At 49.4% G+C, this 22,787-nt stretch overlaps 1 protein-coding gene across 4 annotated transcripts in view; it reads right to left on the bottom strand.

Moving 5' to 3' along the window:
• NBAS (NBAS subunit of NRZ tethering complex) overlaps window positions 1–22,787 on the bottom strand; it is a 243,145-nt gene that overhangs the window by 95,260 nt on the left and 125,098 nt on the right. For all 4 annotated transcript variants that reach the window (XM_045844418.1, XM_045844421.1, XM_045844420.1 and 1 more), the window contains exons 32-38: window positions 20,392–20,505; window positions 17,599–17,712; window positions 15,086–15,243; window positions 14,036–14,125; window positions 4,400–4,567; window positions 1,541–1,654; window positions 1,078–1,201 (exon numbers count right to left, since the gene is read on the bottom strand). In XM_045844418.1, coding sequence (XP_045700374.1) covers window positions 1,078–1,201; window positions 1,541–1,654; window positions 4,400–4,567; window positions 14,036–14,125; window positions 15,086–15,243; window positions 17,599–17,712; window positions 20,392–20,505 — 882 coding nt within the window. The remainder of the gene's footprint in view (window positions 1–1,077; window positions 1,202–1,540; window positions 1,655–4,399; window positions 4,568–14,035; window positions 14,126–15,085; window positions 15,244–17,598; window positions 17,713–20,391; window positions 20,506–22,787) is intronic.

The raw sequence follows: 22,787 nt of genomic DNA, 5'->3' as shown, positions 1-22,787 counted from the left end.
TGCTTCCCCTCTCCCCAACTGCATTGAAATACTGATATTTTTTAAAGGATTATTTAAAAATACATCACAGTATCGGGTTTCTGGGGAAATGGCGGTTCTTCTCCCCACACGTGTTTTCCTGAATGTTATTCCACATGACCACGTGCTCACTAAAAAGCAGCACCATCCAGGTGCCCTGCAAGTGGACGCTGTGGGCAGGACTGCCACAATGACCACCTGTCCCTCCCCCCACCCCTCCTCCTGGCTGGTGCCTGGGACACAGACAAGGTAGCTGGAACTCCAGCAGCCTTTAAATCATGCAGCATTTGCTAAGGATGGCAGAGCAGAGGGTGAGTCGAAAGAAACAGTCAAAGAAACTACCCTGGAACCTTGAAAAGAAGTAAGGAGGCTAAAGACCAAAAGAAGAATAATTGGAAAGGTGTGTTTGGTAAACTGTCATACATTTACTTCTTTTCAAAAAACCCACGTGGAAAGACATGCCGCCATGCGGAAAATTCTTCAGATGAAATATACACCCACATGCTACATGCTTCACAGTTATTACCACACGAAAGTACAAAGAAAAGTATTTAGTGAGCATGTTCTACCATCCGCTATAAAAATCATTTCACATAATTAGCAGCTAAACAATACAAATTAGCCTGGCTGGTGTAGCTCAGTGGATTGAGCATGGGCTGTGAACCAAAGTGTTGCAGGTTCGATTCCCACCCAGGGCACATGCCTGGGTTGCAGGCCACGGCCCCCAGCAACCACACATTCATGTTTCTCTCTCTCTCTTTCTCCCTCCCTTTCCTCTCTAAAAATAGATAAATAAAATCTTAAAAAAAAAGAATACAAATTATATCATATGCATCCTTTTAAATCCTCAGTATTAGTAAGTACCTGGAAAACAGAAGGTAACGTTTTAAGTAAATGAACAATGGTGACAAGCTAAGCTATTCAAGATGACTGAGAAATGCATTGTCTTTCCTGACTCTCGTTCATTCGTGGTTGTGCTCACTGTTCTCTGACCCGAGTGACCCCCGACCCGAGTGACCCCCCCCACCGCCGCTGGGAACTGGCTCCGTCCCTCCGTACCTTCCGTGGCGGGGAACACTTCCTCCCCTTCGGTCTTCGTCTCGGCCAGCTTCCCGGTTCTCAGCAGGACCTCCGCGAAGCTCTCGGCCGGGACGTGGTGGTAGGCGCTGTAGGTCACTCCCGACTGGACAAAAGAAGAACGCTGTTCAGTGGGGCCCCTCTACTCCACCGAGATACACTCAGAAAACACGACGATAAGACTTTCCGTCTTCTGGTGACTTCCATGATGACTTCTCACTTACTAAAGCATGTTATTTTGTGTAAAAATTTTAACTGATTATAATGTCATAATACAGTATGTTGTAATGTGCATAGAACAAATCACATAAAAACCAGTGAATAACATAATTAAGAAAAAAGCCAGAGTAGGACATTTTCAGGTAAAATGTAAGTGTTTGTTCATACTGAAATGCCCACAACAGCATGGCAGCGAAATCCATGCTCTCCGCCACACTGGCCTTACCTCTGTGACAAAGGGATTGGAGATGACAGACTCATAAAAAGGGTGACAGCCTTGTTTTTCTAGACCTTCGTTGGCTGTGGCTCCGATTCGGTGCGCGTCACCAAATTCTCGCCCCTGAGTGGAACAGAGTGAGAAACAGTAGGTGAGGAAAGAGACGGGAGACGTGGTGGTGGGGAGAGAGGGGGGATTTAGGCAGCAACAACCAAAGTGCACGGGGGGGGGGGGGCCCCACAGAGGGCGTGTCCAAGGGGCACAGACACCCAGCAGGGAACGAGAGAGGAATAACCACACTCTGACAGCCGCACTTCGGCCTCGCCCCGCGGTGCCCTCGAGGTCCCTGGTCCCCGGGCAAACACGAGCCGGGAACACTGGAGGAACTGGTATTACTCATGTAATAACGTGTTTTCTACACCCCAGTCAGGACCTCTCCCTAACACATCATCCCGTACACACTGCTCCCCTGCTCAAAAACCCTTTAGCAGCTCTGAGCAATGCAAACAGCCGACAGTATCGAATCCGAACTACGCAGAGTAACGTTTAAGTTAGGAAATGCTAACCAACATTGAAGGCTAGCCTTTCACACCAGCCACCCTGGTCTACTTCGTGCACCCAACCTCTGTGGCTGCCTCCCACTAGTGGGTTCCCGTCCGTGCCGTGGGCCTGCTTAGACCCCACCTCCCCTTCCGGGCCCACCTGAGACCTCGCCTGCTGAAACCTGACCAGAGGGCGTGAGAGACAACCATCTGCACCTGTCAGTCCCACCTCTCGCGCAGCCACAGCCCACACAAATGCCTTCCGGACTTGTCACCAGCGCTCCTCATTAGCAGTCAGCACCTCAGTGTCTCCGGTCTGGTTAGTTATACTTACGTTCTGCTTCCCTCAAACAGATCGCAAAAGCTCTTACTGGAAGAGTCAAGTAAGAGACGGTCACCTGTTCCTCCCAAGTTCACTGAGCACTTACTTTATGCCACGCATAGCCCAGGGACACAACGAAGCTGCTGCAGCCAGTGATGATCAAAACGACATCTGGAACTTAGTAAAAACTACACAGTATGCACAACAGTAACACTTACCTAAAACACACACCCTCAACAAGTCCAACAGGCGAGACAAGAAAGGAAGCAACCACAACCATAATCCAGTGGGATGCATGCAATAACAAGAGAGGTACAGACTTAGCCCAAAGTCAAGCACAGAGCCTCCTAGTCAACAGTACCTTCACGTACCCAGCTGCCCGGGCTGTCATCCTGCTGAGTTCTCCTCCTTCCTGCACGTCCCACGTGCAGACCATGAGCAGGTCCACAACACATGTCCCCACACCGGCCACTTCTCACCTCTTCCCTGGCCGCCCTGGCCCGAACCACCACGTCACGCCCGGGGCACCAGACGGAGATCAACCCTGCGGCTGCCACTCCTGACTCACTGCTGCCAGCTTTCAACACAGCCGTCAGATGATGTCATTGGAGGTACAGCCGGGGCCCACAGCCGCAGGGCCCGAATTCTCCGACAGCCTCCCGTCTTACTCCGAACAACACCGGGGGCCCCGACGCGAGGCTCTGTGCGGCTGGCCTCTCCGCCCCCGATCTCCACTCCCTCCGATCTCCGCTCCCGCCACGCTCCCCATCGTTCACTCCGCGGGCACTGCCACGCTGGCCCCGCTCCGTGCCACACAGATGCCGAGCACGTCCCCTCGCCAAGGCTCTGTGCTTGTCCTGCTCGGCTCGCTCAGGCCCCTGCTCGGAGTGGCAGCGCTTCTGGGAAGCCCAGCTCCCCAGCCACAGCAGAACTTCCCTCCCCAATATCGCCCGTCGTTCCCTCACCGGGCTGGTGTCCACCGTGCGCATCACCACCCGCCACCACATACTGCACCATGTTTTTCTCTGCTTTCCCACCAAACCACAGGTTCCACAGGGGACGGCAACGAGACTGAACTGTTTCCCAGGGACCAGCACAGTGTCTGGCACACAGAAGATGCCTGGTGAGTATTTGCAGAATAGCCGGACAGATGAAGTAACTAACACGAGAGATGGCCACGTGAGTGTTTGCGGTGACCTTGCAAGCACATGGCTTCTCCCTCTCGGTTTTCCTGGGGGAGACTGAGGGAGCACAGTGGGAGGGCGCAGAGAAGACAGCAGGGACAACGGCCGACCTGTCACAGAAACCAAACCACCGGTCCACTGCTCGTCCTGACATCTACTTCCGGACGGATGGGAGAGCCTGTTAAACTGTGCTCTTCGCCCAGGCCCCAGAGTGACAGCGTCACGAGGGGAGACCCTGGGTCGGTGAGCAGGTCATGAGGGCGGGGAGGTCATAAAGGGGTCCGGCTCCTCGCCCCGCCCCACGTGTGTGGGCACAGCAAGAAGGCGGACACAGGAAGCAGACCCTCATCTAAACCTGCCAGCAAGCTGCCTTGGACTTCCCAGCCCCCAAAACAGTGCGACACACGTGTGCGTTGTTTAACCCGGCCAACCCACGGTAGTTGAGCCAAACTAGCTACAGAGAGCCCTCACGCTGGCTCTTCGTGCTTTTCCTCTACCACCGGCTCGTAGAGACACAGCAAAAGCGAGCAAGCGCTGATAAAATCACTTTCCTTTTCATCCCACTAAACTTAAATCCTGACATATACACTCAACTACACCTAAACGTAATTAGAGCCGTTTGCAAGTATCTGTGGGAGTATATTACGCTCTGTAAAATAAACGACCCATTTCCGATACGATGGGAGGCCCAGATTTCTTGGGAGACTATTCTGACGCTCTGGAGAGGACGCGGCTGTGACAGCAGTGAACACGGCTGCGGGGCAGAGCTGGTGGGCCGGCGGGAACCACACAACGGATTTCAAAACCGGGCCCCGCTCACCTGCAGGGGCCGGAGGTAGGTCAGGGACCTCTTCCACCACTGCCCGTCGCTGACCGCCTGCAGCACCGCCTTGGTGGTGGTCGTGGTGTCGGACAGGACCTTCATGGTGGTGGCGGTGGTCCACTGGAGCAGGTCCGCCGAGCCGCCGCCGGGGACGCTGACTTCACCCTGTGACGAAAAGGAGGCGAGAAGAGCAGAAATGTGCGCCGTCCCAACAGCAGGGAGCGATGGGCGGGACTACTTAAAATCATCAGACGTGACAACAGACAAATGAGAAAAGCCCTCCTCCGCTAGGAGCAAAAGAAGGCGAAACTGAGCACCACTGGCACAGCGTTCCTCCGTGAATCCTCCACAAGAGGAAATTTGGTAAAGGAAAAAAACCATCATAGCTCATTAGTCAAATAATCCCCTTCGGAAACATTTAAGGGGTAAAAATGGGTCCCGTGGGGTTTTTTTTTTCACCGGTGTAAGATCCTGCCAATGAGACACGCTCATGCTTGTTTCTTTGACAAGACATTTGAGAGTATTCATTATCTAGATTAAGAAATAAATTGTTCACTCAAACAATGCTGAGTTTTATAATAACACTGCAGAGTGCATATTCGAATACCATGTGACACGAAAATGAACCATGGATCAAATGAGTCAAACACACTGCGCACGGGCCACCAGCCTGAGAGGCCCGGGCCTCTCCCCTCTTCGTGACCAGGGCTGGCAGCAAAACATGCGGCCCCGCCTGTTCTCCGTGGGGTTTCGACGCATCAGCGACCTCTCTCTCACACACACACACAGACACACAGACACTGATATTTGTATTAGTTTAAGGTCATTTACTCTTCTCCATTATAAAATGACTACAATCTCACTGAAGATGGTGTGAGAAATTCAAAAGAGTGGAGTGGGGAGGAGAGTATGTTCACAGTTGGATGATGTAAAGACAATGCCTCCTTTCCGTCTGCAATCCAGGCTTGGAGAGCCTTCCTCAGAAAACGTTTACTGAAGTCTAAGGTCTATTAAAAAATGTGTGCATGTAAGTGTACAGTGTGACTGACGTTCACACATCCACGTGACCAGCACCGAGACTCAGACTGGGAACACCAGAAGCCCAGACACCGCTCTGCTCCCCTCCACACACCACCAACGCCGAGCTACATGCCATCCTGACTCCCAGCGGCACAGGTGGACTTTGCCTGCTCCAATCAGGGGCGTCCACCCTGTGGCCCACGGGCTGCGTGCGGCCCAGGATGGCTGTGAATGTGGCCCAACACAAAATTATAAATTTACTTAAAACATTATGAGATTTTTTTTATGATTATATGCAGCACTGTATTTAATGTGTGGCCCAAGACAACTCTTCTTCTTCCAGTGTAGCCCACAGACGCCAAAAGGTTGGACACCCCTGCAAGTGTAGGTGAATAGAATTATGCTTTTTTGTGTCTGGTTTCTTTCCTTCAACAAAATGCATTCGTATTCTTGCAGGTAGACGAACACTGTCCAACCCACTGCTAGTGTGACGCCACTGCAGCGCTAAGGTAAGAGAGTATTACAATGTGTGAGTTCATCGGAACTTACTCGCCCTCCCACCATCGATGAGCATCTGGCTGCTCTGCCGTCCGGAGCTACTCCCAACCGTGCTGCCCCAACACGCTAGCAGTGAACTTGCAGTGAACACACACACACGTTTCTGGGTACGTACCCAGCAGCAGACTTGCTACGACGTAGAGTATGCCTATGTCCAGACTTAGAAAAGAGCACAAAGATTTTCTGAATTGGTTATACCAATTTCTGTTCGAACAAGCAATTACAAGAGTTCTGGTTTCTCCACATCCACGCCAACGCATGGTATTGTGCGCCTCTTTCCTTTTAGCAATACTGGTGATTCTCTCTGTGGTTTTAATTTGCATCTCTCCGGGGGCTAAGGGAGTTGAACACCTTTTCATGCATTTGTTGACCATGTGAGTATCTCATTTCGTGAAGAGTCCATTCATGTCTCTTGCCCATTCTTCTGCTTGCGGTCAGTCTTTCTTATTCATTTGTAAGGATTCTTTAGACATTCTGGATAAACATCTCTTATTAGATATATGAACTGTGAATATTTTCTGTTACTCTGAAGATTATCTTTTCACTGTCTCAATTGCATCTTTTTATTAATAGAACTTCTTAAATTCTAAAGTAGTCCAATTTCTCAGTTTTGTCACTTTATGGTTAGTATTTATGTATCATGTTTAAGAAATCTTGGTCTACTCTAAGGTCGCAAAGATAGGCTTCTGTATTTTCCTTGACATGAAATATTTTCACTGTAAGTAAAATCCTGTTGAGAGACTGCACTGCCCCCTCCTAGGCACTCATAGCATTAGAGGCATACTTTAGAGCGCTTACCACAATATATTAATATTATAATTTTTTTTGGCTCGTCCATTTGCCTCCCCAACAAGGCAACAGCATTCCAAGAGTGGGGACGATGTCTATTCATTGCTATGTCCTCAGAGTGTATGAAACCCTAATGCGTCACTTGTATCTGTACATAGGGGTAAGAAGTCGGGTTTTACTGTGCTATTTAAATGTATGAAGATGTGTTTTCTAAAGCCCAATACGTTCATGTTTACAGTAGCTGAATGTTATTCAAATAAGATTTCATGTCACACGTTCGGTTCCTGTTCATCTTCAGAATCTTCTTAATTGAGAAGGCGTGCTGGATGATTTCAATGTCATCAACTAATCCAAGTGCAGAACTAAAAATATAAACATCGTAAGAAGTAGGGCACTTCGACAGAAGACAACTCCATTCAGAGGCAAAATCAACTCCACTGAAAAATATCAGAAAACACAGGCTATGAACCAATTATTCAATTTCGTAAAATGAACCTCAACTTTACTTCTGTTCACATGGATGCACTGGCTCAAGAAAGAAAACTTAAAACATATGAAACTTAAGTTTTTGCTCAAGAAGATAAGTGAAATCCACATGCACAGGAATACGCATGATACAAGGATCATTCTGTGAGAGATCCCCTAATGGGAATCACCAAAGAGAAAGTAAAATAAAAAGCTCATTTGGACCACAGCGGAGATTTAATCTGGGGGCAGTCTACCACGATTACAGTGTAACCACGGGCATTAATGAGGAAAACAGCTGTCTCTCGACTTCACGTAATGAAGAAAGAAGAAAGACATTAGGCAAAATCCTGAAATGATTACTGCTGGCACATTTTATTCAGAGCTGCATTCCGCTAATTAATTTAGAGTGTAGAGCAGCAGAAATAAATTAATGCTCAAAAACCAAATCAACAACCCCCAGCATAAAATTTAACAGGGAGCCTCATTAACGTCGAGTGCACTGCGAGCTCAGAGCTCACCGGGGCACTCGCGGAGCACGGGCAGCAGTGCTCACACCCTGCAACAGAGGCCTCTGCCTAACGGGTGCGGGTCCACTTGGAGGGACAGATGAGGGCGGTCTGCACGGCAAGCTCGGCTCGAGGAAGCGATTCCTACCGGCGAGTCACCACAGTGACCGAGCTGTCTCCGAGCTGCTCTCTCTGGTGCCTGGTCATGCGGGGTTCATTTCTGGGCGGCCCGTTTGCCTGACACAGCTGAGCGGGTGGCACACATCCATGAAGGAAGGGTGACAGAGCCCAGACTGAGCTCGGCCGCTCTCTCCTCCAGCACGCCTTGTAAACGTGTCCGAGGCAAGAGAAGACGCAGCAGGAGCAGGGAAAACTCCTCGGCAAGCAGGACGGGGCGGGGGGGGGGTGGGGGGGGGGTGGGGGGGGGGACCGGGCTCACCCCCCACCCACTCGCCTGCCGCCCTCTCCCTCGCAGGGCCACTCCCTTAAGCCTGAAGCTGTCGGGACAAGGAGGCTCTGAGCAGCAGCAGATAATCTCACTAATAAAGTACTGGGTCTGTTGACCACGGAGGCAGAGTCTGGGTCAAACTAGAGAGAACATCTGGGCCTCAGGTGTGTTTCCGCTCCAGGCCCAGAAACGCGGCAAAACCGGACGAAGCGACACCACGGCCGGCACCTGGACCAGATGTAACGACCAGCGACCCCGTGTCCTAGCAGCGACCATTCAGTTGGCCCTGACCCCATAAGCTCTTTTTGATGGCTCAGCACATTAAAAGAAACACCTGGGGAGCTGAGGAATATTCTATCGAGACCTCCCCTGAGGCCTCCCCCAAAGCCCTACCTTTAGAAAACAGGTAAGAGCCCCCCAGACCAAGGCCCCAGGGCACACTCTCCCCAGAGCACCCCTGCGCCTTTCCCACCCTTCTTCCCTCAGGTGCACGGTTTGCACAAGCCTCTTATCTTCCTCATCGATTTTACTCATTGATTCCTCGACAGACATTTGTGACATCAAACATCAAAATGACAGACACTGTTCTAGATGCTGAGAACTGAGCAGTGAACAAAGCATGGTCCCTGCCACAAAGGCCTTAACATTCTAAGACAGGAGGGCAGAAAATAAATACAATACATGTCAGAGAAGCATGTCAATAAACAAGACCGGGAGAGAAATAGAGTGGCACCCGGCTGGGGCTGGGGGGCTGGGGGGACTATAATGCTGTGTGTAGAAACCAGGGAAGCTCTCAGCAAGGAGACATTTGAGCAGAGACCTGAAGGAAGTGAGAGGACAAGTCACCTGGATATTTGGAAGAACATTCCAGGTAGAACACAGAGGCAGAAGGAGTTGGGAATGCTTACGAAAATGGCCAGAAGGCCAAGATGACCACAGTCGGCTGAGCAAAGTGAGTGTGTCGGGGGAGGCGGGGAGGCCAGGGGAGCAGGGGAGAAGAGGTCGGGTCAAACAGGCAGTAGGGAAGACAGATCACGGATGTCCTCGTAGGAGATTGGGAAAACTTAGTGGTTACGCTGAGAAATGTGATGATCTGACCTTTTTTATAAGGACGCTGGCTGCCTTGTTGCGCAGACCACAGCAAGGGAAAGAGCAGAAGCAGGGAGACCAGGAAAACACACTGTAAAACTCCAGGTGAGATACGCTGGCCATTTAGACCAGGGTGGCAGCGGTAACGAAGGTAAGACCGGGTCCAGTCCAAGTCCACTGGGCACGGGGAGCCCAGAGCATTCCTTAGTGACTGGCTGTGTTGTGTAGGAGGAAGGGGAGCGGCAGGGATGCCTGGAAATCAGGAGCGGCCACCTCCTGGCACAGGAGAGGCCACAGCAAGAGCAGTGGCTCAATTTTCACAAGCCGAGACCGGGCGCCTGTGAGAAACGTGTGTGCAGACGTCACGTTGGCAGCCAGACACACGTGCGCAGAGCTCAGGACGTCGGAGCCAGAGCTGCACAGCAGGCGGTCGCCCGCACAGAGCTGATCCTTAAGTCATGACGGTGGCTGAGACTGCCGAGGGAATGGGGGTCAAGAGTAACCCTAGGTTCACCCTAGGAGAACATTAAAAACGTTTACCTCTGGGCAGCGGGGTTCGTGGAATGGGAGGGAAAGAACTGAGAGAGAAGAAAGAGAACTGATAAATTAATGTATTATTGCTTAAATTATTTGTATATTTTTAAGAAGCAGAAAGACCAAAATTATCACAAATTTCCATGTACTTATTATCAAAAGTTAACAAATATAAATGTTAATATTTTAACATAGATATTTCACATCTCTACCCCCCCCCCCCCCACGCACACACATTTTTTCCCCTTCAAGAAATAAAATATGCCCTGGCCGGTATGGTTCAGCTGGTTGGGTGTCATCCCACAAATCAAAAGGTCACAGGTTCGATTCCTGGTCAGAGCACAGGCCTAGGTCGTGCGGTTAAGGTCCCAGCTGGGGTGCCTTCAGGAGGCAACCCATCCATGTTTCTCTCTCACATCAACGTTTTTCTTCCTCTCTCTAATCCTCTGTTCCCTTCTCTCTACAATCAGGAGGCAAGTCCTCGAGTGAGGGCCCCAAGGAACTGGGCCAAGTCCCCCCTGGCTCCTGGTCTGGGCTTTTCCCACCCTCAGCCCTGTGAGGGGGTGGTCCCTGTGCAAAGCTCCCACAGCGCGGGGCTCCGCATTGCCACCCGCGGGAGTCATAGACGAGGGAACCCACAGAGGCTCAGGGTCTGTGCCCAGGGTCTGCGCCCAGGGTCTGCACGGATAAAAACTACACTGGACGGGTGCCTGCAAACACACATGAAAACAGATGGTAACGCAGTAATTATAACACAGATCCACTCCAGATGAGATTATTTCATTTAAAACCTCAAAATATTAGTTAGTGCTTGTGCATACTAAATACAAGATTTAAAATCCTCTAAGAAGGAACGAGCTCTCATGAAATGTACAAAACAGAACCAATATCCTATTCAGTTCATTTTTGTGTACGGTATGAGGTAAAGTTCTAAATACATCTTTTTGTATGCGGATACAAAAAAATCTTCAAGTCTGTACTTATTGCATATAAAAAGCGGCTTCTTACTGTTACTTATTTACCAGTAATATAAAAGACCAAGCTATAAAACTCTTAGAAAAAAACCCAGGAGTAAGTCTCCACAACCCTGAGAGACGCACTGATGTCTTAAATGCCCCACCAAACGCATAAGCAACCAAAGAAAACACCGACACACTGGACTTCAGCAACTTTAAAAACTTCTCCACTTCAAAAGTCACCATGAAGAAAGTAAAAAGTCAGGTCAAACACTGGGAGAAGTGTATTTTCGATTCATACGTCTGGTAAAGGACTTGTATCCAGAATTTAAAAAACTCTCACAGCTCGGTGGTAAGCACACACCAGGTACAAAATGGGCAACGTATCTGTGCCCATTTCTCCGAAGAAGGGACAGGAGGGGCCAACAGGCACCCGGAAAGGTGTCACCGCCAGGCACTGTTTGGAGAAGGCACACCTAAATGACAGCACGCTGCCCCCCTCCCCCGCGGGGATGACTTGCGTCAGAAAGCCCCTCCAAGGCCAGGGTCGGGGAGGGTGCGGAGGAACTGGGGCCCCGGTGCTGCCTGGTGGGAGAAGTGAAACACGGCGGCCACTGTGGGAAACAGTCGGCAGTTCCTGCAAATGCACCCGCCGCGAGGCAGCACTTCCGCTCCCACGCATGCAGACCGGAAGTCAAAACGCAGGCCCACACCAAGACCTGTACAGGGATATTCCTGGCACCGTCACCCACGGCAGCTCGAGAGTGGAAACGAACCCCAGAGCCATCGGCTGGTGAGCAGAAGAAGAAAGGACTGCCCGTGACATTGAAATACAACCACCATCTTGCTCACGTTTCTTGAACTAGTTCTAATCGATCCTTACGTAAGTTCAGAAAAGCTCTCTGCTTAGCCCGTGCCCCAGTTCTAAACATTAATTAGTCCAGTTGTATAAATCTGTAGCCACTTAAAATGCTCATAACAAGTTTTCCCACAGTGAAAATGATTTTTTAATGGGAACCTTGTATATAATCCATTTCCAACTCTAATTAGATTTATCTGGGGAAAACACCACTGGCTAAGTGATATAACTAATACTGGCTAAACAAAATGTTAATATAGTCTAAGTGGTAGAATAGTGTTACATCTAAAAAACATAATAGCCAGCATTAATAAGAAACTGGAAAACTGTAATTTTGCTAGTTTTTCACAATGCATTTTATTCTATTTACAAACAAATATCTTGTTCACGGCGATAACAGCCAATATCTGCACCCTTGTAGGCCACCCCTGTCCTAATGCAAGTGCTACTTACTGCACAGCAATCTTTACTTTGCTTATGAACAAATACCAATCATTATTTTCACAACTTAGCAACGAAAGTCGTGAACACCGAGCAGACTGCCCATGTATCAGCTCTCTTTCCTGAGTGGCAGTTTAATGTGGTTGCTGTATGTGTTGATGGGTGACAAGGGCATCTCACAGCTACGCACTATACTTGAATCTCGTAGTAGCAGCTGTGATATTCTGAAGTGCGCTCCACGAGTCAAGGCCACGATGGACTCATCGTGGGTCCATCGGGGTTGGCACTTCAGGAGATGGAGATCTGCTGTCAGCGCGGAAAGAGGGCGAAGGAAGACAGGAGAGCTCCGGAGGGCAGGAGCTACAGAAGGGAGGCGAGGCCATCCTTTTGAAAGGACCCCTTTTCCCTGCTAAGCAGAACACGTAGAGGACTGGGGGTCTCCTTCGTCTATAAAGAGATTCTAACACAGCCACACGTGCCCCCTCGTGGCGACCCAGCGTGTCCTACTGCCAAGAAGCCACCTAGCGGTCAGGCCGACACTTTCTGATTCATTGCAGGCACAGGAAACAGGAAACCCAGGAGTCGCCAGGCTTTTGACGGGTTTCACAAAGCAGGGCGGGGTGGGGGGTCCGGAGCCAGCTCTGGGGCTGAGCTCGGCTGGCGCTCTGGGCAGGTGTGTGCTCACCAGAGAAAGGGCGCACCCCTCACAGCGGCCCAAGCTCGGGCGCCACGCCACATGCGGATGGGTTAAATGGGGGGCGCCTTTTATTCTCAGGCTAAACTCTACTCTCTAATTCAGTTTTACCACAGGGTAACTGTATGCAGTGGGCGTTCCCCACGGAGCCTCATGGAACACTCCCTAGGCCCTCACGACGGGACCAGCAGCCTCGGAGAGAACACGGGGACAGAGGCCCTGCCCCCAGCTACCGCACCACACCATCCGCACCCTCCCACGTGGCACGGCGACACGTGAGCGCGCCTGGGGACACAGAGCAGAGGGCACCACTAGGGGACTCATGGAAACGTTACCAAGGAAACGATACTGTGGATGGGGGGACCAGAGCACAAGGTAAGGAGGACAGTGCAGGCTGGGAGAAAACTCCAACGTCAAAGATGGGAAGGAGTCTCCTCAGAGAATGGTGGCGAGTTCAGCGTGACCGGAACCCGGCCCATGTCCGCAAGGCAAGAAAGGAGATGAGGCTGGAGAGACAGACAAAATGCAGGATGTGGCCGGACAAGTAGGAAAGAGTCAGAGGCTCAGAAGATGTAAGACTTGGCCCTGGCTGGTGTGGCTCAGTGGACTGAGCACTGGCCTGCGAACCAAGGGGTCACCAGTTCGATTCCCGGTCAGGGCACATGCCTGGGCTGCGGGCCGGGTGCCCCGCTGGAGGCACACAAAGGGCAACCACACATTGATGTTTCTCTTCCTCTCTCGATCCCTCCCTTCCCCTCTCTCTAAAAATAAATAAATAAAATCTTTAGAAAAAAAAAGATGTAAGACTTGGAAGAAAGAAGACCTCATCGAAAGGAGGTCTTCTAATAGACTTGAAAGATGGAAAAACTTGCCAGCTTCTAGACACAGAACACACACCACTGGTAAACATCACTTCCAGGGCTAAGCAGGCGGCGGCCAGAAGACAGGTGTGCTCGTGAGCCCTAGAGACGGGTAAGTGACAGCGCAGCACCGTTCTGAGAAGCCAACGCTGAGAATTAATGCCAGTCAACATTAGATGGGTAAACTGTCCCATATGCACGCTGCAATTAATCTCTGTACAGCAGTGACAACAGATAACTACACTGCATGTTGCACACCCCGAGAAAGTTTGAAAGAAAAGCAGTCTCCACGGACACAAAGAAAAGGAAACACACACACACACACACCATCTCCTACATCAGGTCGGGCGAACCCACCTCGCTCCACGCACAGCCCCCTTCGCACCCTGCCCTCCCCGCCCTCTTCCTCACCTCCGGCGCCGCTTTACCAAGTGCGGGCGGCCCACCGGCGCCGTCCCCCGGCTCCCGGTGGATCTGGAAATTCACTCTTCGATAAAGAATCTGAAAAGAGAACATGACACATTACAAAGCAACTCTGTTTTTAAACCCGCCCCTCTCCACGACGTAGGCTGGAAATGCAGCACGACTCCCCGGAGGGAACAGCCACTGCTCCCTGGTGAAGAGTTCGGGGAGCAGGCCCTGGGGCTCCAGAGAGAGCGTCACCAGGAGGTGACGACCCAGGAGGGGGCCAGCTGTGCGCAACCCGACACACACGGGGCCCCGAGGGAGCAGGACACGCGAGAGCGGACTCCAGCGCCGTGCCCTGCGTCCCACAGTGTTTCCCGGCAAGAGCGGTGTTCTCCCCTCCGCAAGCCCAGCCTGTGAATTTTAGGGAGTTTAGCGCCTCCCCGGCCAGAGCCCACGCCCCTGCCATTTCCAGAGGGCCTCCAAGGCACAGGCGGCAAACACAAGGCCCGCGGGCCGAACCCGGCCCTCCGCCTTGTTTTATCCGGCCCGGCGCCTTGTTTCTTGCCAAGCTCCTTGCCCCAGTTAAAGAGTAGTTACATTTACACAGTCCTAACATTACATTCGGCCCTCTGAAGGCAACCATGAGGCTGATGTGCCCGCCCCACCCGGTGAAAATGAGCTTGACACCCCTGCAGTGTGAGGGATCGGACTACCGCTGGTTTGAATTTGCTCTGAATGTATTCTATGCAACCATTTCTCATGTGTTTTATTCTTGACAACACTAAATTTTCCTACTACATTCAATAATTTATTTCCTAATACTCTATTTTTCACATATCTGCTTTGTATTCTTTCTTCCTTACTATAATAAAGCAGAAAAACACTATTTTATATCCTGGGATCTTCAAATTCCTTTTCACATGAGTAACAAGATGTTTTTCTCCCATAAATTAAATTCTCTTATCATTTTGTTCAATGACCACAAACCTCGGACCCACACACCCACCACAGTGCACCCCACCGGCTCAGCCTCGCGTTCCCGGGCGCGCTTACCTCCGTCTGCAGGGAGCTGCTGGCTGCCAAGAGGGCTTCGATGTTGCCGGGCGGGCAATGCGTCAGGGCAAAAGCCATGAGCTCCTGCCGAGTGGCCAGGTCCTGGTACCCTTCTGATTGTCCCAACTGGCTACAAACATCCCAACTTTTAGAATAACCTGCAAAATTGACAAAAAACAAAACAAAACTGAACAACCTCCCATTGAACATGAGAATTTCAATGCCCTTCTGCTCTGGTTTCGTGTGCCAAAGCAAAATCACAGTCATTAGCGAGGCCTCATGTTATATAACCAGAAGCACATAAGAGCTACGGTAGAAAAGAAGTATTACGCTGGTTTATTGTTCACACAAGAGTGTCTGATAAACTCGGTTACAGTTTAGACTACCTGACAATGACGACAAAGAACCCACTGAGCTTCGACACTGAGGAAAAAGCTGGACGTCTGAACTGAGGAAACTTAAGGCTTTGGCCCAAACCTGCTACACACACTTGTGTGAGCTGCAGGGAGTTCCAAGAATCACACTTCCTTTTCTGCTACAGAGAGACAATAATAATAACAACAGTGCCTTAATGGTTGGTTTGTTGAAAGGACTGAGTAACATTGGTATTTAAAAGACTTTGCAAACTGCAAAGTGCTAGAAAAAGATAAATTATTCTACACACAATACAGAACCGTTCACTTTACAGAAGATGACGGAGACCCAAGGGCCGCACCAAGGATGCAGGCTGCCTGACTCCTGGTGAAACCCCTCCCTCCACAACTTCACACTGTGAATCCTTAAAGCACGTGGTGCAGCCTCGGTCCTCAAACCTGATTGGTTCAGGAAGGCTGTTGGAGAAGCCGTTTGTTCTGAACCCAAATCTCCTCTGCCGGTCACCTGAGGCGTCAGCACGGAACGAGTGTCTACCCAGAACTGACATTCTGTTCTCTGTCTGACAACCCAGACGTTTATTTCCGTGAAAATGGTCAAGAATCAAAATATCTGAGATGGCAGACAACTGAGAACTGAGATTTGACTGTACTTTTTATTCTTATTCTAAGGAGTTCCAGTTTGAAAGTAGGGTGGTTTTTTCCCCCCTAAGTACAAAGGCCTCAGTCTAAAATAATTTCTGTAAATATATAAAGTAAAAATGAATCCAGGTACCACCATTAACAGGAATAAAATTATTACAAAGCTCTCTAAATAATTTTAGAGTAATACGTTTTTCCAGAAGACCATAATTATTTTCAACTTCATGTTGCAAAGTCACTTGACTAATGTTACAGAACACAGCTCTTTTATGAAAACAACTTTCCAATGCTGAGTTTGTAGACCAGTGCGTGTTTTCCCTGAGTTTCAGACGTTGTCATAGCCGCACTGACAAGACTGTGTCCTTGACTCCCCCGGACTCCGGCCCCTCTGAGCCCCATTCACCCAGTCCCTGCCGGGCCCGCAGAGGCAGTTCAGAGAGCATCTCCCACCCTTCCAACTGAACACCTGTGACATCTGATCAAATTCCTCAGCCCTTGCCCTTGACGCCTGACCCCCTGGCCTGCCCGCAGCAACGTCCTGCAGCGTCAATTGAGCAAGGAGGCCACAGCAGCCTTGACGTGCCTTCACAGCGCTCTGTCACCCACCGACCCTACACTCCGCTCCTTGGCCACAAGCCCCCAGGTGTCTTTTCTGTATTCGGAGTTCAGCCCGACCTCTCCCCCTGCTGCAACAGTCTTAACACCTACTGGGAAAGTGCTGAATAAAGCTGTTCTTACCACTTTTAACAAGTGCCAGAACAACACATTCTGCACCAGCGTACACACAGAACATGCACACCTCCACGAACCAGCACGAGTGGGGCAGTGCGCTGGGAACCGCCCCCTGTGGAGGCACAGGCCGTGGGTGAAAACATGCGCTTGCCTGCCCTGCGCTGGGCAACGGCCACAGCGGGCAGACCGTTTGGTCCCGAGCCCAGGGTGAGGTGGTATCACTTCCTCCCACTGGGGAATGTGTTATGTTTTTCAGTAGAGAAATTATTCTACAATAAAACCTGCTCATCCTCCGGAGAGCTAAATCAGAATTTCAATAGAGACAATTTTAGGGCTACAAACTACTTCCAAATTTCTCAATTTTCGTTGAAAAAGCACTATGCCATCTTCCAAAAAAAATGGAAGTGTTGCCTATACAGTCACAAATTGTAGATACTTCAATAATTTAGACTTTCTTTTAAATAACAAAGACATAACAAGGCATTCAATATTTTACACAAAATTGATCTTAAACTTAGGAGATGGTTTTAATAGGAAATGGAAAGCAACCAGAATCTCAGGTAAAATACAACCCCTGAATCCATTAGTACATAAATGTGTGAGCACATGGCGTGCACACTCACCAGTGCTCACAAAACGTTCTTCCAGTCTCATGAACACAACGTGGCTGGCTTACCAATCAGGCCAGCTGACTCCAGAACAGGCCCTTCCCATTCCGCATCATGGAAAGGGGACATGAACAAGCTGCTAAGTGGTTGTCTACTTCACCTGCGGCCATCAGCTCCCGACAGTGCACACTGGCTGCTTTGTAGTCATGGAAACGGAGTGCTTGCTCGACCAGAAGCATCAGAACCTGTCCGCGCCTTTCATCGGGGTCTTCACCTATAAATAAACACGTACGAATGACTTCAGGATTTTCGACAGCATCAACTCATGAAAGAGCTCACTTGCATCATCTTTCAAATTAATTAAAAAATAAAAAGTAAAGATTAGCCTGATTTCTAAAAAGTGCGGGACAAAAGGTCACAGCAACTTTCACCTTCTGGTCTGCTTACAAATCACAGAATCAGATCTCGGGCTCCTAAGCAATCAGGGGTTAATGGCACTCCCAGACCACCTACTCCAACCTCAGCAGGTAAAGCCAAAGTTTTCCTTCCAACAAAGACTTTGGACTTCTTTGCTAAAAAGATTTCATATTTGGATTGAGTGTAGGCTGAGAACCAAAGTGTCGTAGGTTCGATTCCCAGTCAGAGTACATGCCTGGGTTGCAGGCCACGGCCCTCAGGGACCACACATTGATGTTTCTCTCTCTCTCTCTCTCTCTCTCTCTCTCTCTCTCCCTCCCTCCCTCCCCCCTCTCTTCCCTCTCTAAAAATAAATAAATAAAATCTTTAAAAAAAGATTTCATATTTGTATTCTGCCCGTTGAAGTTTCCATTTCTAGTCACCATTTAAAATGACAACTATAAGGAGGGAAAACTTTAAATACAAAGTAGAACAGACATAATTTGTAATTCTACCAATAATACTAATCTTTTGTTTATCATAGTGAACATCCAGACTCTAAAAAAATGTGCCAGATTCAGCTTATGTTATCAGAACTTTCTTAAGTCACTTTCCCAAGGACGTTCTTAGAAGTCAGCTTGGACGCCACTTCCTTCTTTGACATTCCCACACTTCCTTCACATAAAACACGTGGTTTAGGTGTGCCTCTCACACGTCCCTTTACTTGTCATTCACTGACCGCCAAGGTATGGCCATTGTCTGTGTAACAATCTCCGCCTTCTGACAGGGTTCCAGCTCCCGGGGGACGGGGCTGCTTCCTTGCTGAAGTCCCCGTACCCAGCACCAGGTCGTGTGCGTAACAGAGGCTCAGACAAACGTCCTCAGTGAAATGGCACAGAGTCAACTCGGAATGTAGTCTTCAATGTTAAGATGCATAATTCAAAAGTTACAATAAAGACAATGTGCATGACCTGATGAAAACAGAATGAAGATAGGATAGGATAGGTAAAATAAAATAAAATGTCCCCATGAATCTTCCCTCGGTGCTTCAAAGGTTTAAATAAAATCTAAGCTAAGTACTGGCCCAAGAGAGTCTAAAAAATGTCTTTTCAAAAGAGCATTAAGACTCATCGTACTATGCGAGCACACGCAGGCTGCAGAACACGCATTAGCGGGAACGGGACAGGCCGCCCCGTGACGCCCCACTGTGGCACAGGGACCGTTGTACGCCGAAAGCAACCAAGACCTGGCTGACTCAGAAGCGCTTTTCCCTCCCCCTCACCCTCCTAAAGGAATTTAGAGAGGGGGCCTGTACCAGGAAGAGAGCAATGATCAGAGGTAACTTTTCCAGTAGAAGGACTACGTGCAGGGCAGACAAACATTTGTGGACCAAACGTCTGCTCTTGCCCTCATCCTGTGAACTGTCCTGCCCCCACTGAGGCCCGGGCCCTGCCCGCTTCCCCTTCACTCGGGACGGTGAACGCCCCAACCGCCTGACTGCCCTTCCATCTCATGTCTTCACGGGTCCCGTAGGTGAGAAATTAAGTTTGTGTTCCTCCTGTTACCTTTTTTTATGTCAAATTGATTATCAGACAAGCCAAACAATCTAGAAGGGAAAATTTTTCCGCCCCTACAGTAACACGTAATATGGGGAACGGAACAGTATCAGTTTATCAATAATAAATGCACATACACACTTAACAAAAAACCCATTTCCTAGATAATACTCCTGAAATGTTTACATTTATTCAAAATATCTAAATCAAAAATGAAAGGGCCAGGGATGATTTTTTTCCCAGGGGTCCACATGGCTAGACCATAAAATACTAATCCAGGTGTTACGATGGTATTTTACAGATGTAATTAGAGCCCCTAATTAGCTGACTTTAAATGAGGGTCCACTGATTACCAGCATCCAATGTCTTAAAAGGTGGAACAGTACGGTGAGAGCAGAGGATTCAAAGAAAGAAATAAATTGTTTAACTTCTCTATTCCTGTTTCCTCGTGTTCAAAATGAGCTTCCTATCTCTGCTGTCAGGGACACAGTAGCAAGTAACTGAGGTCAAGTATAAAAGTGCCACATGAGAACTACTGTGGTTTTCATGTAAACTTTTATGGGAAGATGGGTCAGTCATCTGGAAGTCCCAAGTACAAATATTTAACTGCTCCTAATTCTAGAATGCTCCAATCTGAGCAGGTGGGTACAAGGAAAGGCACAGCCGAAACAGGCTGAAAAGAATGATGTCTGGAGAAAGGTTACGGGGAGAGGAAAACTCGACTCGGGGGAACAGCCAGGAGTGGGGTGAGACGGGACGTCTCTCCAAGAAAACAACTCGATGTCCGGTCTGAAGATGAGAACACTGGCGGCAAGAGGACACTCCAGAAGTACTCTGGAGAGGTCCGCGTGGCGTTTTTGTAATATGCCAATCTCTCTAGAAAAGACAAATCTTGACCGAAAGAGCCATGCTGCCACCCGTAAGTCCGCATTCTGATGCTCGCCCAGGACGAGGAGGGTCACCCAGAGACCTCACCCTGCGGCTCAGCATTCCACACTTACCAGCCACCCTCAGCAGCTCAGCAAGGCCCAGCAGCTTGGCGGCTTGCTTGTAGCACGTGGGAGCCTGGCGAATGCACTCCTCGATGAGGCCCACCCGGGCGGAGCACAGCCGCACTGCAGAGAGAGACGGTCTGAATAAAGACTCGCGGCCGGGGGCACCGCCAGCAGGTGTCATCATGACCTTCCTAACGCGAGGCAACCAGATCCGGTGAAAACCGGGGCCGCCTCCAGTTCCAACGTTAACATCATCGCGGCTTCTGAATAAACAAGGCACAACGTGAGTCTCTGCTGTCACCACGCTTCTGCAACAGCGAATGAACGGGCTTTCCGCAGGTGGCGAAAAGTGTCACATTCTCAAGTGCCATGTCAGGCCTTTGGGAAAATTTTTCAAAAGACAGTATCTATCTTTAAAAGCTCACATACTTCCTGTTACACCTGTCCCCACCTCACCTCACCCGACCCAAGTCGACCTACGTCCCACACCTCCGTTTCCCATCTCCACGAACATCACGATGCCCAGAGCGGGCGGCAGGAGCCCTCAGGGCGCTCACTGCTCCAACGTGCGAACCCCTCTCCCAAAACAGACCCAGTGCTCTCACTTACGCCAGCTGCGGGAAAATCGCACGTGCTCGTCACACCAAGTCATGCTGGGAGGTCACTAGGAGCACTTGGAATGAAGGAAGAAAGGAGCTGCTAGCTAAAAAGCACCATGGGCCGCTAGGAAGGGTGAGGTCTGTGCAGGCTGCAATCCTTAGGAGGCAGGGCATGGCCGGGGAGGCTCGGCCCTGGTAAACGCAACAGTAACCACCCCATGAAGGAAAGGGCATGACATGGATAGGATGTGGTCCCAGGCACTGTTGCAGGTGCTTTATTATACTAACCTACAAGGCAGAACTGGTGCTGTTATCCTCAAGGGAAGAAACTAAGGTACAGGGAGGTTAAGTACTTCGGCCAAGGTCACCGAAAAATGATGGGACCCCAATTCAACACAGCCCCTTCAATGTCTTCTGCACTTTCGATCCTTTATCCATGCCTAAATCCATAATTGCATCTCATACATCCACGTTCTCCCAAAGCTTCCCCTAGGGAGGCAGGAAGGGGCCCAGGTGTTGGCGAGATAAAGGAGAGAAGGGGTGGCTTTTATTTGGAAAGGGCTCTTCTTACTGCTAGGTCTTTATTATGATTGGATTTCAAACCTACAAAAAACATTTCAAGAATAGTATAAAGAGTTGCCTTACACTTTCTGCCAAGATTAACTAACCGAGAATCAGTAATTCGCTCCATCCACACGTGTGCACATCCCCCACGCACATACACACGCACAAATATAAAATATATATACGTATGCATCTATTTTCTTTTGAACCATCTGAGAATAAGCTGCAAATATCAGGCCCTCTTCTTCCAAAATAATTCAGTGTACACTGGGCACTTCTGCATGGCTACTCATGCCCCCGCTGGCACAGTGACCCTACTGTGGACTTCTCTCCAAAATATGAGGCAGATCAGACTCCCATTACTCCACAAGCACGGGACCCAAGATCTGCATTCTGGACCTGGTGACGAGGGCCGGCACCTACGAGTCCCGGGCAAGTGCCGAGTGCCGAGACCCTCTCTTCTCGTCAAAATGCAACGAGCACAGGCTTTGACAAGTTCCGAAGCCGGCGAGTGCCGAGGTATGACTGTAATTGTAACTTAGCTAGCGCCACTGGTCTTCTCCTGGTGAGGGACAGTAGCTCCTGAAGGGAAGGCAAAGAAGGCTTTGAAACAAAGCCAAGTGACAAAACGAACTGTTGTCCACTGACGACAATAAAATATCTGGACCCTAAATCCTGAAATATCAAGTTACTTTGTCCTGTATCACTGCTGGATACAAAAAACAGCTGAAGCTTAAAGCATATCTGTGGCATAAACACAACAACCAGTACAGGAAGGAAATATCCCATTTCCTCATCCAGAAGATTTTCTGACGGTCATTCTAATAGAAACTCCACATCAGTCCATGAGGCTGGAAAGCTGTCAAGACAGCAAAGCCAGTGTCTTCCTTAAGATACTCCCTAAGCCAGGAAATTCTCAGAAGCTGCGGCAGGACTGTAAGTTTGGTTGCAGACAGGCACACGCATCAGCTGCTGAGCAAATGCTGCCAGCAAAAATACTGCCAATAGTTAGAGCACCACGGAAAATCAGAGCTACTTTAATATTTCAAAATTCAGTGCATCTGCAAGAAAAATCTTTTGCACTACATCCATTTAGTTGGATTATATAACTAGCTAAAATATAGACACTCTCTCACACACACAGTCAAAGCTATAATCACTTGGACTAATGAGATAAGAAGGGCGAAAGTTCCACAGTCCTCTAGACTCTCCTGTATCTGAAAACTTCAATTAAAACTA

The sequence above is a fragment of the Phyllostomus hastatus genome, unplaced genomic scaffold (assembly GCF_019186645.2).
Source record: "Phyllostomus hastatus isolate PE091 unplaced genomic scaffold, TTU_PhHast_1.1 phas_contig_402, whole genome shotgun sequence".
Classification (NCBI taxonomy): domain Eukaryota; kingdom Metazoa; phylum Chordata; class Mammalia; order Chiroptera; family Phyllostomidae; genus Phyllostomus; species Phyllostomus hastatus.
The sequence above is the reverse complement of the archived record's forward strand: the minus strand, read 5'-3'. Positions and strand labels throughout refer to the sequence as shown.